General features: G+C 40.5%; 1 protein-coding gene across 17 annotated transcripts in view; it reads right to left on the bottom strand.

Annotated features, from left to right (window-relative positions):
* The window catches only part of kaznb (kazrin, periplakin interacting protein b), a 128,071-nt gene that overhangs the window by 73,586 nt on the left and 35,299 nt on the right, over positions 1-19,186 (bottom strand). For all 17 annotated transcript variants that reach the window (XR_002290188.2, XR_013655936.1, XR_013655934.1 and 14 more), the window contains one exon: positions 1,105-1,312. Coding sequence is in view for 11 of the 17 variants with exons in the window: in XM_078947047.1 (XP_078803173.1) it covers positions 1,105-1,312 (208 nt within the window). In the remaining 6 variants the exon portion in view is untranslated. The remainder of the gene's footprint in view (positions 1-1,104; positions 1,313-19,186) is intronic.

Here is a 19,186-nt window from a genome sequence, read left to right on the forward strand (position 1 = left end):
CCACAGGTATATACGCAGAATGGCAAATGGGGGCGGTCTTACGCCATGCCATCAGTCCCCACCCACAACTCAGAGGGGAATTTCTAATGAACTTCTGCCACACTGCAGAAACTATGTCCAAGAAAACAACACATGCTTTATTTCTTCTTTTTTTTTACTATAACAACATCAACATAATTAATAGGAAGGAAGGATTTTCAAATAGATCAAAATCTGATCTAAGTGGGACTCTAAAGTGCTAAGAAGCAGAGCAAAGCCAAAATTCTTTGTTTCTTGAACATGAAACTTAAAATTTTCCTTTTAGCTGGCTCAGTTGCCAAGAAAAAGAGTTCCAGCTTCATCTATTTTCTTATCTTCTTCCTCTTTCGGCTTCTCCCATCAGGGGTCGCCACAGCGAACAAGTCGCATGGTAAATTTGGCAATGTTTTACGCCGGATGCCCTTCCTGACGCAACCTTCTCAAACCACAACCTTCTCAAGCCGGGCTTGTGACCGGCACAGAGGTGGAGAAGGGAACAGGGAGCAGCCCGGAGTCGAACCCTGGTCTCACGGACGGAAGGCGCCGCAAGCCAGCACGAGCTAAACCGGCTCCCCTTCATCTATTTTCTTATAAAAATGGAAAAACTTCACGATTGGTTCATCAACTAGAAAAAGTAAAAGAATGTACCATAACAAGACAGAGCTTCAAGCATATTTTGTAATTCTGTAACTAAACACAAGAAAGCAGATTTTCAGAACCAACACTCTCAGAGCTTTTAGCTCAGAGGAAACCAGCTGCTGCCTGGGAAACCAAAGTCTGACCATCTCTGGCCCACGCTCTCTAACCCCAACCCCTCCTGTCTAATAACAGTGTCTCTCTAATTCTCTTTCCTTTCAATCTGCTTCCTCCTATGCTGTCTTTTTCATGCAGAGTTTGAGGAAAATCCCATCAGAAGGGATGGGTGAATGAAATTAGCCACCCTGCTGCACATTCTCCACATTCTTCCCACTGCTGTTCTCTGGTCACACGTGTTGATGCTCTCACATCATCTCAGGCGTGGGGGACTGGATGAGTGCAAACAAGTCTACATGTAACGAATTTCCAAATCTGTGCTGTGACGCTCACCTCGATAGTGGAGCGTGCCATCGTGGTGGTTGAGATGGTGGTGGTTCTCCAGGGCAGGGGGGCTGCTGGCACCCAGCTCTGCCAGTCTGCGGCTGGTGGCAGAGAGCTCAGAGCGGAGGTTGATCACTTCCTGACTGGCAGACTGGATGGCCCCATCAATCCTCTGTGCCAGCTGTTTGTTGTCTTCCATCATTTTAAGGATTTTCCCCTAAGGACCAAATCCACACAGAGCAGCATGTTGTCAAGAGGAGCATTCCAGGAGGTGAAGCTGACACCCTTTCTTTCTCCACCAACGCTCCCGGCTCCCACTCTTCTCTTCCTCCACCTGCGCTTCAAGTCTCAACACTTTACTTGAACTTCCAAAGAAAGAAAGTCCGTCCTCTGTTCTCATCGAGCTGAATTCTACCTGTTACTACAGCTTTTGAGTGGCCAAGCACTACACAGAGAGAGAAGGCATGCCTTGAAGCAAGCCAGAGACGACACAGTGAGAGAGACGAAAGCAAAAAGAGCAGAGAGACAAAAAGGAGGAGGAGAAGATGCAGCCCAGCAGGCGGAGGGGTAAGTGAATGCTCCCGCCGAGGAGAATGTGCTGTGAGCAGCTGCTCCCAGAGAGGACCCTGCTCACACTGAGACAACATGCAGCCTTTTAAATGGACCGTACCAAGTGGTGGAGGCACAGGGGAGAGGGGGGTGCATATGGACTGAACTGCTCTCTAACTACATGGTATCCTGTGCATCCCACACCCTGTGGAGTCTGTAATGAGTTAGCAGTTGGCTCTGTAATGTGAAAAAGTGGAGATTATTTCTCCTCGCCTCTTCTCTTTTCTTTGTCACAACTCTCAGAGGCTCCCGGCAGCTCTGAATCCTTCGAAAAGCACTCACCAAGCCCTCCGTATCTGTTTGAATGTGCTTCCACTTTCCCTTCCTCCCGCTCACTCCTAGACCCCACTGTCTTTTTTTTTCTCTCTCCCACCCCTCCTTCTGTTTCATTCCATTATATATTCATCTCTTTGTCCTGGGAAAGATCACCCCCACATCGCGGGAAGGGAAAGGGGGCTGGCACAAGGCGTCCAAGAGGGAAACATTTCCACACACAGAGGAAACTTAGCCAGAGACAGAGGCTCGGCCCTGCAATGGGGGACTGCAGCAGAGGAAGAGGCCTCAAGCCTCCCAACCAAACTTAGCGGAGCTTAACTTTCTTTGATGAAACAACTGACAGGATACAGTTTCAGTTTATCGGTGGGTGGAGTAAACAAACAGCACCACCGATCCTCTACAGCACTGAACTTTACTTAGATTATTGCTTTTCATACTTTACAATTTCTTGTATCATTCCCAGACTTTTCTGCACCCTTCAGAACCATCGCAGTTGACGTTTTTATTTCCTAAAGACAGAAACACATCCTGTCTGGCAGGCACATGAGGGCGGTTTCACTCACAAGGCTCAGGTGATAACAGCGCACTGTTTATTAGAGTTCACACAAAAGCAAAAAGACACTCAAAAAGATGGAATAAGTGGCATCTGGAAAGGAAATCCAAACCTGTGGTGTGCTGCACCCTGTGTCTTCCACAGGGCGTACAGATGACTTCACCATGAATGTTTTTGGCTCTCATTCAGCCTTGACCACTTGAATACATCAGCTTTTTTTCTTTTTTTTGGCCAACTCTGCAGTTGTTGTTTTTTTTAACCTACAATTTCATAAACAATCAACATTGTTGAATAATGTAAAAGATTAAAAATGAACAAAACTCTATCAAATGTATTAAATACTTGCTTTGACTGAAGTAAACTAAACCACATAAGGCTCATAAAATAGGTTTCTGTCATTTTTGGCCTGTTTCAAAAATAGCAAAAAAGCAAGAAATACTAGCAAAAAAAAGGCTAAATTTTTTTTTCATATATATATATATATATATATATATATATATATATATATATATATATATATATATATATATATATATGAAAAAAAAATTAAGCTTTAAAAAAAACTATATATATAAATTATATAACTATATATATAACTATATATAAAACTATATATAAAACTATATATATATATATATATATATATATATATATATATATATATATATATGTAGATGGATATAGATATATATGGATATAGATATATATAGATATATCTATATCTATATATATATAGTTTTTTCTTTTTTAATCCCAGCTATTTGTGTCTGCATTTCTGGCTCAATATGTGCCACATTTCAGATCATGACATAATAGGTCAAAAATGTTTCCATTCTATAAACAACATTTGCTCAGTACAGTAATAATGATCACATTAAGGTGATCATTTCAAATTTGAAACTAATTCATGTTTCAACTAATATGAATGCAAAATATAATAATAATTGAGCTTTCATTCATTTTATTGCGTTTGCAGTTTATGATTGTTTTTATAAAAACACTGAGATGTTTTCAGGGCAGCTCAAAGAAAAGATTTGTCAGCGAGTTTTTTTTTTTTTACTTTGATGCCAAATAGAAAGACTACTTTAGCATCTGAGCCACAGGAGCTGCATGCAAGATGACAATGACCCCCAGGCTGGCAGAAAATGTAATTAAAACAGCCACTATAGATGAAAACTTTAAAAAAAGACAACATGGATGGTAATTTTATTTTTGTTTTCTGTTATTTTATTTTTATATAGTAGATATTGTATGACGTTTGTGTTTGCTTTTTGCTCTATGTCTGCTCTCTGCAAAATCTTGCAGAGCAGTGGCACATTCAGTCACATGCTGTAGAGATCATTATCACTGTCTAGACAGTCACGAACTGCCCCGATTCATGGCTGAGCGACCAAGAACTGATATGGCACAGTAACACAGAGCCAGGATGACCGTTCGATCCAACACTGGTTTCAGTTTAAAAAGGGTTTTGGTATTGCTCAAACTCTCCTAAACATTACAACAGCTAAGCTTTTAAGACAACGAAATCTTTTCTACATATGAAGCCTAAGAACACAGTCTCCCTTCAGCTAAGTTTAGCTTCCACACGCTCAACTGTGGAATATGCGGAAATGAATGATTTCAAGGTCAGAGGTTACAATGTGCCCCAGATTCACATCAACAACCACACAGATACTTTGAGGGCAAATAACTGCATCATGTCCAGAAGACACAAAATCCTGCACTGTCTCCACAACTTGCTGAATGCATGTATGTCTCTGAAGCAAACCTAAGGCTTTGGTCGGGAGCTTGGCAGACTCCCTTGAACAGCCAGAGTTTGTGAACTAAGGTTGTTAAGTTTTTTTCATTCCAAGAAAAAAAAAGTTTAATTGGTTGGGGCTGTGCAGCTAAAAAGGCTATTGATAAACAGTCGCAGTGACCGGCTGACTTGGTTAATTGAATATTGACTAACCTGCCATGCATTGAAATACTTTCCACGTTTCAGCTGAGCTTCCTACAAATTTACAGAATAACATACATCCATGTAGAAAGAAACATGTATGCATTGAGAGCAGGAAGGTCATTTAAAACCACAAGGAAATGCTTGATGCTCGGGCTCTTTTGCGGGGCTGAGGTTAAGGAAACCTCCCACACTACAAGGGGGCATGGTGGGATAAACTTTGACATCCAGATGAATGGTTAGCTAAATAAATGTTGCTCTTAAGGACACACTCCAACAAAAATAGTGTTTTTGAATGTGTTTGAGTGGCATTTTTCTCATGATAGAGAACATATACAAAGAAAACGAATCTTAAAATTTTGTGCCTGAGTATTTCTTTATTCAAAATGTTGTGAATCAAAAACAGACAAAGAAAAATGCTGTTGGAAATGCTTGTAGCTGTGAAATGGGTGCCACAGCAGATGGGCCACAAGCTCACTGCCCGCTCCTTTCTGATGCCTCCACTTGCAGACAAAAATCCATGTAAGTTTTCCTCGTCTGAGCAGACATCTGTTGGGGCAGGTTTACTCTGCGCCAATAGTCCCCGCCCACAACTTAGAGGTGAATTTCTGATGAACCGCTGACACGCTGCAGAAACTATGTCCTATTAAACAACAGTTTTTTTTAGTTTTGGCTAAACAATCATTATGAAAAGACCACTGGGAACTTTTTTAAAAGAAATCAAAAGATTTTTGGAGTGGGACTTGAGAGTGCATGGTATACTTTTTGTTGAGACATAGGTCTATGTAATATCTCAGCTCATCACTTACCAAAGGTTTTTCGATTTCAGAAACGGCTCTGGCCTATTTATTTCACTGTACCACCTATTTAACCCTTGTTCTATCTTAGATAACCCCACCCTTACATTGATGTGTGTAGTGTTCTCCCTACCACGACAAAGGTGGATAAAGGTGGAAAGATTTCATGTAATCCATGGACACCAGTGAAGATCACAAATCATTGAAGAAAAAAGGTTCAGAGCACTGTCTAGTGGGTCTAGATGACCCAACTCCCAATGTTAAAATGCTTAGGATAGCACAAGGGTTAAGTGATTTTGATGCTGACAGAGTTTGACTTGAGACATCCCAAGAAATACAGGTGTTGATTTGTTCCCATGACTCATTTCTGCTGCGGATATGTGAGAGTTCTCCTGGGCTTGTTCAATGAAAAAAATCTAATATTGCTTTAATTAAATATTTGTTGGCAAATTGCTAACAACTCCCTCTGTTTTGTTTTTTTTTTTTTTACATTGAATTAAACACTAACGGGGATACTCATTTAGATCTGTGTTGTAACATCCGGTGTTGTTCCACGCACCGACGTAAGTTGATGACGTATGTGACGTGTGACGGAAGTAAAATAAAGGAAAAGAGTTGTCTGACGAAGAAGCCTCTTGTAGTCCCTGAATACCCTAAATAATACGGAAGTATTACATGGTGTCAGAACGGAGCGTGCCCACATCGACCTGACGATTGACGATGGAGAGCGCCGGCGTACCGATGCCGCGAATGGATTGGGATTCCACCAATTTACCTGACGCTTGGAGAAAATTCCGCCAGCACGTGGAGCTCATGTTCTCGGGCCCGCTGCGTAATAAATCTCAGGAGGAGAAATGCAGCTACCTGTTGTTGTGGATTGGGGAGAAAGGCAGAGATGTATACAGCACGTGGACTCTCACAGCTGATCAAAGAAAGGTACTGAGAACTTATTTTGATAGCTTTGAGGAATATGTCACGCCCAAAGCAAACCCAATCTTTGCACGCTATAAATTCCATGAGAAGATACAGGGAGAATGTGAAAGTTTTGATCAGTTTTTAACGGATTTAAGGCTCCTGGTTAAAGACTGTAATTACCAAAACAGCGATGAGATGATCAGAGACAGAATTGTGTTTGCAACCAACTCACCACGAGTTCGGGAAAAACTGCTGTGTCAAGGCCCCGACCTGACTTTAGAAAAAGCGATCGACATCGTCAAATCACATGAGCTGTCTCAGCAGCAACTAAAAGTAATGGCAGGTGCCACCTCCAACATTTCTTCTCAGTCTGCTCATGCAATAAGCCAAAAACCACATAAGCCAAGCTCGTTCCACCACAGGTTCAAAAGCCATAATAGCAATGTGACGGCTCCAAACACAGAATGTGGAGCATGTGGAAGACAACACAGCCGCATGGAGGACTGTCCAGCAAAGGGACGCCAGTGCAACAATTGCAAGAAATTTAACCACTTCGCCAAGATGTGCAGAACGCAAAGACAGCCTAAAAATATTAAATACAAGCCCAGAAAGGTGCATACTGTCATGGATGATGAGCAGCAACCAGAACTGTTCGTTGATTCTGTTACTTCATGTTACAAAGACACAGACAAAGAACAAGCCTATGCTGAAATTGAGCTAGGAAAACAGAGACACAGAATGAGTTTTAAAGTGGACACTGGTGCTCAGGCTAACATCATACCAGCCAAAATATTTCACCAGACGTTCGGGAGTGTCGCTTTACGCCCAGCAGACAGCAAGCTCACTGCATTTGGTGGGCATTCACTGAAAACAGAAGGAGTCTGCAGGCTGACATGCAGACACAAAGAAAAGATCATTCCTCTGGATTTCACCATAATATGCGAAAAGGCTCCCCCTGTCCTAGGCATGCGTGCTTGTCTGGACCTCGACATAGTCAGACTAATACATGTCGTTTCTGCAGAACCCAGGAGAGGCACAAACATCCTGGAGGAGTTTCCTGATGTTTTTGACGGCGTTGGTCTATTCCCTGGAGAATGTAAGTTTCAGCTAAAACCTTCAGCTGTCCCAGTGGTATGCCCCCCCCGCCGGATCCCGCATGCCCTGCGAGACCAACTTAAAGCTGAGCTCGATGCTATGGAAAATACAGACATAATACAGAAGGTGACAGAGCCAACAGAATGGGTAAATGCCCTAGTGGTAGTGGAAAAACCCAAAACCAAGAAACTTAGGGTGTGTCTAGACCCTCGCCCACTGAACAAAGCCATCCAAAGACCCCATTACCCCCTGCCTACGTTGGATGACATCACACCGAGGCTCGCGGGTGCACAGTACTTCAGCGTACTGGATGCCAGATCTGGATACTGGGCGATAAAACTCAGTGAGGATTCATCCATGTTGACCACCTTCAATACCATCTATGGAAGATACCGGTTCAAAAGACTTCCATTTGGAATAGTTTCAGCTCAAGATGAGTTCCAGCGGAGAGTTGATGAAGCATATGAAGGGCTCTCAGGCGTTTCCGCCATTGTGGATGACATCCTGGTGTACGGCCGCACGGAAGAGGAACACAACAGGAACCTGCGTGCAGTACTAGAGAGAACCAGAGAAAAGGGCATAAAACTGAATAAGGACAAAAGCATCATCTGCGTGCCTGAGGTGAGCTATTTTGGACACAAACTAACACGGGACGGGATCCAGCCCGATCCTAATAAAGTCAAAGCCATCAAAGAAATGCCACCTCCCAGCAACAAATCTGAGCTGGAGACCATATTGGGCATGGTAACTTACCTCTCAAAGTTTGCACCCAGACTTTCAGAAGCAACAGACCCACTACGTCAGCTACTAAAGGAGAACAGTGAGTTTGTGTGGGACTCTAATCATGACGTTGCTTTTCAGCGTGTAAAAGACCTGCTGACACAGGAACCAGGTCCTGTACTAGCGTACTTTGACTGTACCAAGGATGTGAAATTGCAGGTGGATGCATCCCAATGTGGCCTAGGAGCGGTTTTGCTGCAGGACGAAAGGCCAATAGCATACGCATCCAAAGCACTGAATGACACTGAGAAAAACTATGCCCAAATAGAGAAAGAACTGTTTGCAGTGCTCTTTGGGTGTAAGCGTTTCCACCAGTACCTGTATGGGAGGCAGGTAGTTGTCGAGTCAGACCACAAGCCTTTGGAATCCATAATGCGCAAACCACTTGTCGCCGCACCACCTCGACTCCAGCGCATGATATTGCAGCTTCAAAGGTATAACATTGACATCCAACACAAGCCAGGAAAACACATCCCCGTCGCCGACACGCTGTCCAGGAAACCTATTGAGTGTGACAGCCAGACATTGTGTGAAGGAATGGACTTTCAGATTCACAGTGTGATCTGTAATGCTCCTGTGAGTGACAGAAAAATGGCAGAAATAAGAGCAGCCACCGCACAGGATGAGCAGCTGTCAAGATTGAAGCAGATGATCCAATCAGGTTGGCCAGATTCGCGCAAAAGGTGCCCAACCACCGTCGCTGAATACTGGAACCACAGACATGAGATATCTGAGGTAGATGGCATCTTGCTGAAGGGCGAAAAGATAATCATCCCTCACTCGCTCAGGACAGACATGTTGTCACGCATACATACCGGACACCTTGGGATTGAAAAATCCAAGCAGAGAGCGAGAGATGTTCTGTTCTGGCCCGGGATGGGAAAACAAATAGAAACGCTGGTTGGATCTTGCAGCATCTGTCTAGAGAGGCGTCACTCACACCAGAGAGAACCAATGATATCCCATCCTATCCCAGAGAGACCTTGGCAAGTAATAGCCACAGACCTGTTCACGTGGAACAGCCGTGACTACATAGTAGCCGTTGACTACTACAGTAGATACTTTGAAGTAGAGAAAATTGTCAGTCTTACATCAGCCGCAGTGATTACAAAGCTCAAAGCTATGTTTGCCAGGTTTGGTGTGCCCCAGACTGTCATCAGTGATAACGGACCCTGTTACAGCTCACAGGAGTTCAAAAACTTTGCACATTCATGGGACTTTGAACATATCACGAGCAGCCCATTGTACCCACAGAGCAATGGACTTGCTGAAAAGACAGTGCAGACTGCCAAAGCTCTCATGGATAAAGCTCATGCTCAAAGAGTTGACCCGTACCTGAGTCTACTGGAGTACAGGAACACACCAGTGGATGGTCTGAAGTCACCAGCCCAGCTATTGATGAGTCGTCGCTTACGCTCTGTGTTACCAGCTACGGAGAAGCAGCTGCAGCCGGTCCTTTCGCCTCGCTGCACATTCCAGAGCAGACGACAATTATGTCAAAGCCGGCAGAAGCAATACTATGACAGAAGTGCCAGAGCGCTGCCTGCTCTGTCCCAAGGATCTACAATTCGATTCCAACTTCCATCTGGGACATGGAAGCCTGCAACTGTCATTGGACCAGCACCCACACAAAGATCTTACAACATTGTCACTGATGAAGGCCAGATGCTGAGGAGAAACCGACGTCACCTTCTACAGACGCAAGAACCTAATCCTGAAAAAAATGCATCTGACCCAATCAAACCTGCGAGCACCGAAACAGAGCGTTTGCAACATCCTAACGCAGACCCGTTAGAACCAGAAGAAACATCACAGCTGGTTTCTACCAGATCAGGTCGCATAGTGAGACCTAGGGTTGTTCTAGATCTGTAATCAAATCAGTCGTATTCTTTAGACTGAAACCTTGTTACCAAATGTGTTATTTTAAACCTTGTAAAAACTAAAAAGGAAAAAAAAAACATTGGTTTAATAGTTCATCCAAACGGGATTTGAATTTGCTCCATAAGTTTTATTGCTAAGTCTGATTGCTTTCTGGTTTAGTATGGTTTACACAGTCTCGTCAGTTTGACAACTATACTGAAGTTTTTTTTTTAAAAACAAGGGGGATGTAACATCCGGTGTTGTTCCACGCACCGACGTAAGTTGATGACGTATGTGACGTGTGACGGAAGTAAAATAAAGGAAAAGAGTTGTCTGACGAAGAAGCCTCTTGTAGTCCCTGAATACCCTAAATAATACGGAAGTATTACATGTGTTACTGCTAAAGACCTGTACATAGAAATATGGGATTATGTACATTTTTGAGTTTATTACAGGTTTTAATGTACCCTAAGTTTAAATGTAAAATGCTAGTGAGTGCTGTTTTAAAGTAGCATCAGTTTAAGACAAGAATTCTTGAAAACCAACAATTTTATGGCTCTTATGATCAGCAAAAGCAAGGACAGTTATCACTTTTCATCTATTGTAAAAATGTTCCCAGTGGTCTTTTAATTATGATTGTCATTTTTAGCCAAGATTAAAAAAAAGTCTGTGAAGTTTTCTAGGACATAGTTTCTGCAGAGCGGCAGGTATTCATTAGAATTTCACCTCTGAGTTGTGGGTGGGACTGTAGGCTTGGAGCAAACCCACCCCTCTTTCCCTAGTTACAGAAAGCTCTCCGTTTACACGCTCTCCCACTAGCTTACAGCTTCTCACAACCCCAATCTAACATTACCTGTGCAACTAAAACGTTTAGCAATAGTGGAGCTATTCAGTCGTACAGTTTTGATCCAGCGGCCAGCTCAGACGAGGAAAACAACGACGTACCTGGATCTCTTTGTCTGCAAATGAATGCAGCAGAATGGGGCGGAGCAGGGGGCTGAGCTTATGGTCCACACAGCATATGCTCTATGTAAAAAAATAAATAAATTCCTAAGACATTTTTTGTCTACTCCTGATTCACAACAATTTAAATAAAGAAATACTCCAAAAGGCAATATTAAGCCTAATTTTCTTTATATATATATCCTCCATCGTGAAAAAAATGCTGCAATATGTTGAAAACACCAAAAATGTGTTATTTTATTGGAGTGGTTGTTTACTGAAAAATTTAATTCAATACATATATTTTTGATATAACGATAATGTCAAAACTTAAATGTTTTTAAACTTCTGTTATAAAAAGTTTTTATTCTAAACTTTCGAGACCCTGGCTTTTGTTTGGAGTACTTTCTTTTTTGTTTTTATTTTAAAAAAGGTAAAAATGCTATGTTTTCTCACAGTGTCTCAAGAGGATAAGACCACACAGGTTAAATAGTTAAGTATTTTAACTCCTCCTTAGGTGTACTTTTCTGGGCGCTAACTGATTAAACACAGGAAAATCAACTGGTGCAAAAGTATAGGTGAATTCTGAACCAATTCCATTTATTATTCAGTCATTCAAAGAAATATTTGTTAGGAAGTCAGGACAAAACAGCCCCACAACGGCAGTTTTTTGCAGCACTAAATATTGAGACATTCTTAGGCAACACAGCTTCATTTATATGTTTAAATGCATAATATGTTTTCTGAGTACGTACAAAGAAAATACAAGCTTTGAAGTGATGCAACATAAAACAAACATCAAGCAAGTTTCATTATGTGCCGTGGAGAAGAGACAAGCAAGCTTCAGCGGCGTGCAGTCTGCTGCTTTGAATGCTCATGGATTACAGCAAAGATTTACCAGATGGAAATGTCAAAGTTGGAAGGAAATTTGTAGACATGGCAGTGGAAGTCAATGAAGAGAGGAAGCTCATTATGTTTCCTGCAGGGAAGCTTTACGGTCATTTTTGTTGAAAAACCGACAATGTGGAAATTGTCTCTGGTTTCACTCTGCAGTATGAAGAATAATCATTAACATTGCATAATTGTGGGTCTCTTTTAATTTTTTGCTCTTAGAAACCTTGCAGAGAAGTTTTTGAATCAGTGCCTCAGTTGGAGTCTGCTGTGTGGAACTAACATCTATCTTTAAGGAAGCACATTGAAGTGCTTTACGGCTTCCTTTTAAAATTGTTCGAAGTTTTAAAAAGTTGTAACAAAAAAATTTGCTTGGTTTGATTATTTTGCCTAGTTAGCCATTAAAAAACGTTTGATGAGCTGGCATCATGGTTCAAAACTGCAGTACGGCTGGATGGCTCTAATATTTTTATGGCACCAGTAATGCTAAGTTGGGGTTGTGGGGGGTCTGTGCTAGCAGGAGAGAGTGTAAACACAGGGATGATGGGATATGAAGGCAGGCTTACTCCCAGCCAACAGTCCTGCCCACAAACCCACAATCCTTCACTGTAATCCGGTTTTAGCGGTAATTCTAGCAGGAAGGAAAATGTTGTAGTACCTGATATGAACAGAGAGGCTGGTGCTTAGAGTGAGCATATTTCCATTGACTCTCATGTTAAAATCATCATTTCTCACCCCTCAAATAAACTCCTTAATTTATGGTGCTTAAACTTTTTATTTCATCAATGGCTGCATGATAAATTCATGACAACTCTGGAGGGAGGGAATTTTTCTAAGTTTGTCTTTTTTTTTTTAAAACAGCATTTATTTTTGCTTGAAGAGGAGGCACGATTTTATGATTGACAGATGATGATCGCGGTGTTTAACTTGTTTTATACATTTGATCAACTCCGTATTTTGGGTGTTGTTCCGTTGCTGTGCCGTAAACTGTTCTAACACGTTCTCTGGGAGTCTTCTCAGGTCATTACTACAAAAATTACTTTATATTTGACATTTTTAAACCATGAGTATACATCTATACAATGATCATTTCTGTGAATTCCAATTTTGTGGTTTAATCATTTTTCAATTGCTTCACTTGATCGTATCTGAGCCCGCTAAAAAGCCCCGCAATCCACGTTTTAATATGGATCTTCACAATAATAAGCTCTAGGATGTGGCATTAATGTTTTTGTACAAAATGCAACAGATGAATGAAATTTAAAACTTTTCTATAAATAAACACGTCACAATTTGGAAACACATTGCATACCGGATGCATGGCCGTGCGCAGCATGGACTAAGATTTACACAAACTGTTAGACTCCTTAGTCTGTGTTTCAAAACGGGTCGGATGGGTAGCTGACATCGCCACAAACCCCTTGCACCCGTAGTGATGAGCTAGTTGATGCCCAGGGTGGCAAAACACAGTCATAGCGCAATGGAAAAAGTTGGCCTCGGTCGACAGTTGCACCGGGAGTGGGGGTCACCGTCCCTCCCGCAGACGGGAAAGAGGGCACAGTGAGCACTTCATGCCTTGTCTTTGTTTTCTTGGTCCTTGTACATGAGAGCACAAGACACCAGAGTAAACCTCCACTGATGTGCACTCATACTTTGCCAAAAAAGCTGATTCAGACTGTAGAGGAGCTACACAGATGCTTACAGGTGTGCACCCTTTAAATGTTTAAATGTTGTGTTGTGACATTTGACTCCATTTTGAGCTGCCCAATTGAAAAAAACATTGAAACTTCAGATTTTTTTCAAAAAATTTTGAGACATAAATCGATATTTAATTACAAATTACAATACAAAATATAGTAAATCATTCTGGGCAACCATGCCAAATCTTCAGAATGGATGAAAAATAACAAGAGATTGAAGAAATGCTCATTTTCTTAAATTCTGCCACCTTTAGCATTTATGTTGTGAAAAGGGTTTTTTTCTTTGCTTTTTTTAGATTTCTTTCATTTCCCTTCTTTATGCTTTTTCTGTGATATTTGCCAGACCCTTATCGATGCTTCCAGCCTGTTCCAGCTTGCTTTACTTCCAAAGGAGTTCGGATTAACATTTAGGAATTCCTGCCTTGCAGCACTTTGGGTTGTTGGATTTCCATGAATATTTGCATCCTAATAAAATTTAAGAATAATCTTTGCTTTTAAGAATTTGCATTTGTGTAAAACAGTTTTAATACAAATTATCTGAGTCATTGTGGTCCAATCAACTTTTGATCTGCTGTAAAAGTGTTGCCTGTGGTCTTTTTTACTATGATTATGCTGTTTTTAGGCAAAATCAAAAATCCTGTGCTGTTTTCTAAGACATAGTTTTTGCAGAACAGCAGTAGTTGTTCAGAAATTCACCTCTGAGTTGTGGGCGGGACTGTTGCCGTAGAGTTAGCCTGCTCCCGTTTCCCAACCTCCCTTTGTTTACACTCTCACCCTCTAGTTTACATCCCCAACCTAACATTTCCAGTGCAGCAAAAACGGTGAGCAATATTAGAGTTATCCAACCGTGCAGTTTTCCGTCAGATGCCAGCTTGTACAAGGATAACGAAGATGAAGACATACTACTGCTTGTTTGCAAGTGTTAGGATCAGAATGGAGCGGAGCAGGGAACTTTTGGCCTGACGATTTAGGTTCTACATCACTACAACCTTTTTTAAATGACATTTTTGACATTTTTTTTCATCTGCTCTCAATTCACACAGATTTTTATTAAAGAAATACTCAAAAATGCAATTTTAAGTTGGAATTTCTGTCCTCCATTATCAGAAAAGTGTGCAAGAACATGTTCAAAACACCAAAAACACATTTTAGGCAGCATCTCTGTAAGATATATAGTTTTATAACAGGCAAGTATTGACATTCAAACTCAAAAAGACATGAACCCACCATTGCGAATGCTTAACAGTCCCATCTCAAACAGACTTTGTGGATAAGATTATCTTTTTTAGCCCACAAATGCAGCTGTTCTAAACATTTACTGCACGTTGTCCTCTGTGCTCATTCAAGGTTTTAGTTATTTTCTGTCAACAGTTTGCTGAGCAGATGAAGAAGGTAAGAGAAAGAGCAACTTCCTCTGTGGCTCAAATTTCAACAGAGGTGTAAACTTTTCAGATTCTCTACGGTGGTAGAGATAAAGTTGTGCATTGAAGTAGACATTATCTCTCGTCTACATCAGTCCATCTGTCCCTGAGTTGCACTCCACTACATAACAGCTCCCATCGCTATCATCACTGGGAGTGGAGCAGCGATAAACTCTTCAACGGCATCTCCACCTGCAGATATGTGCAGACAGGGTTGCAGATGAAAAACTCTGCCAGGGGCCTGATGAGAATCAAGATGAAACTTTATCAGAAAGAAGGGACGGATCAGGGCTCAGCTGCAATGACCACCAAGATAAAATAAAAATAAAAACGTTTTTCAATGATTCTGTATGTTTACCTCCTTTCACCTCTCTTCCCACTTCTGCTCCCTGCTGACCAATCTCCGGTACTGCTTGTTTTTAAACAATCCTCGAACTTCATCATCTTCCACATTGTCATTTTTATTTCCAAGCATCCAGATTGAATGATGTAACCATGTGGAGCTGAGTGCTTACAGTTATGAGGTTATGATGAGATCTCAGAGAAATTAGGTCTTTACTCCACAGGTTCCTCTGCAGCTGAAGCAAAGTGCTTTGAAAAAAAATCCCGCTGCATTTGGGGAGTGAAAAAAAGAGTCGCATTCATGCTTGTTTCCCATCATACCCTCTGGCATGTTCTAAGCAGCTGTACACACCTGATCCAGGTGCGTACAGCTGCTTAGAACATGTGATGATACCTGAACAACATACAGACCCCTCAAAGCCTGGAGTTTTTCATTTCTGCCGAAGTCATTTAGTTTTCTAACATTTATTAAAGTCATAAAAGCATAACCCAGATACAGTTTGTTAATTAAAATCCTAAAAAAAAAATCATGTTTTTGTTTGAAAAGATGCTTCTAATCTTACCAACTTTTTAAAAAATATGTATTATTCCAGTAATGCATAGAATAATACAGTTCATAAAGTCAGGTTATCCAACAGAGACAGGTAAATGATCAAGTAGAATCAGGTTAATAAAGCAAAGTGGTATACGCCATCCCCTAAGGTAAAATAAAAGTTCAGCCATTGCCAGCGTTTCTTACCAAACAGCAGAATTCTCTCTGACAGAGTTCTCTCTGGTGATTTATAACGTACAAGCACTTATTTATTGAAAAATTACAGCAGGGCGCTGACGGCGGGTTTCAGAACACCGCAGGGGCATTTAGGGAAAAACAAAAAGAATGCAGCTGTGTTCAAAAAAAATCGCAATTTTTCACTATCTGGGAAACTAAAAAATGTATAACATACATGAACTCCAGTCATTTTCACTGAAAACATCCATCCATTTTCTTCTAAACCCACTCAATCCCTTTTGGGGTCATGGGGTTTCCAGCAGCTAATGATGGGCGAAGGCAGGAAACCTGGAAAGGTTGGAGTCTGTTGCAGGGCACAATCACTCTCACACACACACCTAGAAACAATTTAGAAATCCCAATCAACCAATGAAGCATGTTTTTGGACTATGGGAGGAAGTCAGAAAGCTCCCCACGTATGCACAGGGAGAACATGCAAACTCCACACAGAAAGGTTCCATCTGGGATTTGAACCAAGACCTTCTTGAGAGCGCCATCATGCAGCTAGGTTATGAAAACATTTCTGTTTGAAATCATACAAAAAGAAAACCTGACACCCAGAAAAATAAGTCCAAAATGTATGATTTGACATTTTAGCAGTTAGAGAAGTTCAAACATTCAAATATTGCCTTTTATTTCAGATAAATGACTGGTGTGAATAAAGAATACATGTTATCTTGGTGAATGAAATAATTCCTATATATTCACAATGACTTGTTTGCTAAGTAGAACAAGACTCTGATGGATCTTGTCTGAAATACAACAAATAATCTTTGGAAAACTGATGTAACAGAAAATATAAAGTCACATCCAGAGATGGTGTCTATTTTTTTGGTACGATAAGTGACTGTCTCCCACAAACAAATGAGAGAAGGATCATGATCAGAGCAGAATGTGTGTGCGTTCATATCAGTGTTGGCCGGATGCGAAGACGAGGGAGAAGCAGCTCTGTTTGATCTTTGCAGGAGATTTGCCCTCTAGTGCATCTCTGCACCGTTCAACCTTCAAAGTTAATGAAAGCATGTGATGCCAAAGAGGCATAAAAAGGAAGGGCTAAGTTTGCAACTTAGTGAGGTTGGATGAGTACATTGAATTGGGTTTTCTTGCAAGTTCGATCTAACTTTATGCTCCCCTCTAAACTTTGTCAATTTCAGAGCTGGTCAGCTAATCTAAGATTAAGACAAAAAAAAGGACAAAATGGGCTGTGTTAACTAGAACTTGTTGTTTTCTTACAATCGTCTTTTAGCAAAGTCAAAGCAACATTTTTGGAAAAAATAAAATAATTTGTGTGGAACTTTCAGCAGAGCGTGAGGTTGAAATCTAAAATGTTTTGTTGTGACCCTTCTGGGCCACCGTAGTGAAGAGATGTTGAAGCTAGCATACACAAGTAACTTTGAACTGTATTTATTTGTTTAGTGCTTTTCATTCCAGTTGAAGCACAAAGCACTTTACATAAAAGCAACAAAAAAAAATTTCATATAAAATGAAAAAATGTTTAAAAACAGAAAACACACAAATTAGAACACCACCCTAACCAACTTCCTCCCTCCACCCACCCAGTTCCACCAATATAACCCATATATAAAAACTGAACAACAACATAAGAACTGCAGCTTAAAGAAACAGTCTGGCACTATTAGACCCCAGAGCTGGACCCCAGCCTCCTCAATAAGAAAGAACCCCCCCAGGCAGAGACTAATAATGGTAAGTTGGATACAGGGCTAACTGTTCATAATATTTGCATCCAAATTCTTCCTCCAAGGGGTCCTCACCACTGCCATCTCACAGGCAGAGGGAAGACACCCGTCTGAAGAGAGCAGCTTACTTTGTTTAAAAACTCCATGTTGACATTTTTATGGGTTTTTCAAATGGTGATCAGATTTTCCTTCCATAGTAAATGTTAAATTTTGAATTGTAACTTCTTTAAATTCTTTATTTCCCTCAGCAACTCCTCATTTTTAAATATGGTAGTGAATAATAAACCTTATTAGTTTATTTTTTCCTGCTATAAGCTGGCTTTTTTCATTTATATACAGAATTTCTGTATCCACCTTTTTTATGTGTATTTATACATTTTAACAATCGTCTGCAGTTTTAAACTAAACTATTTATTTTAATGCCTGTTGGGATTTTGGAGCAATAATTACAGCTCTTTATGAAGAATTTTAAATGGCTCTTTTTCTGTATCTTTACCATTTGTTAAAAGAAATACAAGGTTACCACTTGGGCTTACTCTCAGTTAAATAAATAAATAAATGAATACAATAAAAATCTGTAAATACATAGATTACATGTTTTAAATAAAAAATGCTAAGATTCAATGAGTAATAAAGCTATGGAACCACACTAGGCTAAATCCAGTGCCTTTTATGTCCCGTGTCTAAGTGAATGTCAGGAAGGAAAATGCCAGATCAAATATCTGAATCATAAATAGATATAAATAACTTGAAGATTGACACACTTATTATTGGCATTGAATATAAATGACAAACTTTTAATACTCTAAGAACTCATTCAAATTGAAAATATATATTACAAGTAAAATAAATAATAGTTAAAAGGACATTTCTTTCAAGCTACAACACAGGACAGAGCCAAAGACTCTAATGAAGTTTATTTTATTAGAAAATAAGCCGTAAACTTGACATATTGTCATATTTTTTTTTTCAAACTTAAAAACTCACTGTTTGACAAACTTTGTGTTGCAAAACAAATGAACAAGCTTTGAGTCTTGGTAAACAAATTAAGACTCTGTGGTCAAATGCAACCTCTGACCTTAATTAACAGACTGGATGACCCTTGACCCCTCAAATCAAGCAGTCCATTTTATCTCTTTAGCACCTAAGAAAACCATTAGACAAGTCACCTACGTAAAAACCAAAATTTAAGAAGAACTTATCTGAGCAGGCATTTGATTTTAGATTTTTCAAAGCCTTCTACAGTTTAGCATCACCAAGAAATTCTGTCATGAGGAGGAAAATGACATTTCTGACAAGGCGCTGGTTCCTCCTGATTCTTAAGGTCAACTATGAAACAGATTTCCTTTTCCTGTTTTCCATCACAGAGTAAATCAAGAACAAATATAACACAAGCTGATTATTTGCTTGTTTATATTGTGCCTTTTTATTAGCTTTATTTTGAGGGATTGTGCTCCAAGCCACTCAGGTGATGCTCTGTGACAGGTTGAGGTTCCAGCCCTAAC

The sequence above is a fragment of the Oryzias latipes genome, chromosome 5 (assembly GCF_053564925.1).
Source record: "Oryzias latipes strain Hd-rR chromosome 5, Olatipes_Hd-rR_3.1".
Taxonomy (NCBI): domain Eukaryota; kingdom Metazoa; phylum Chordata; class Actinopteri; order Beloniformes; family Adrianichthyidae; genus Oryzias; species Oryzias latipes.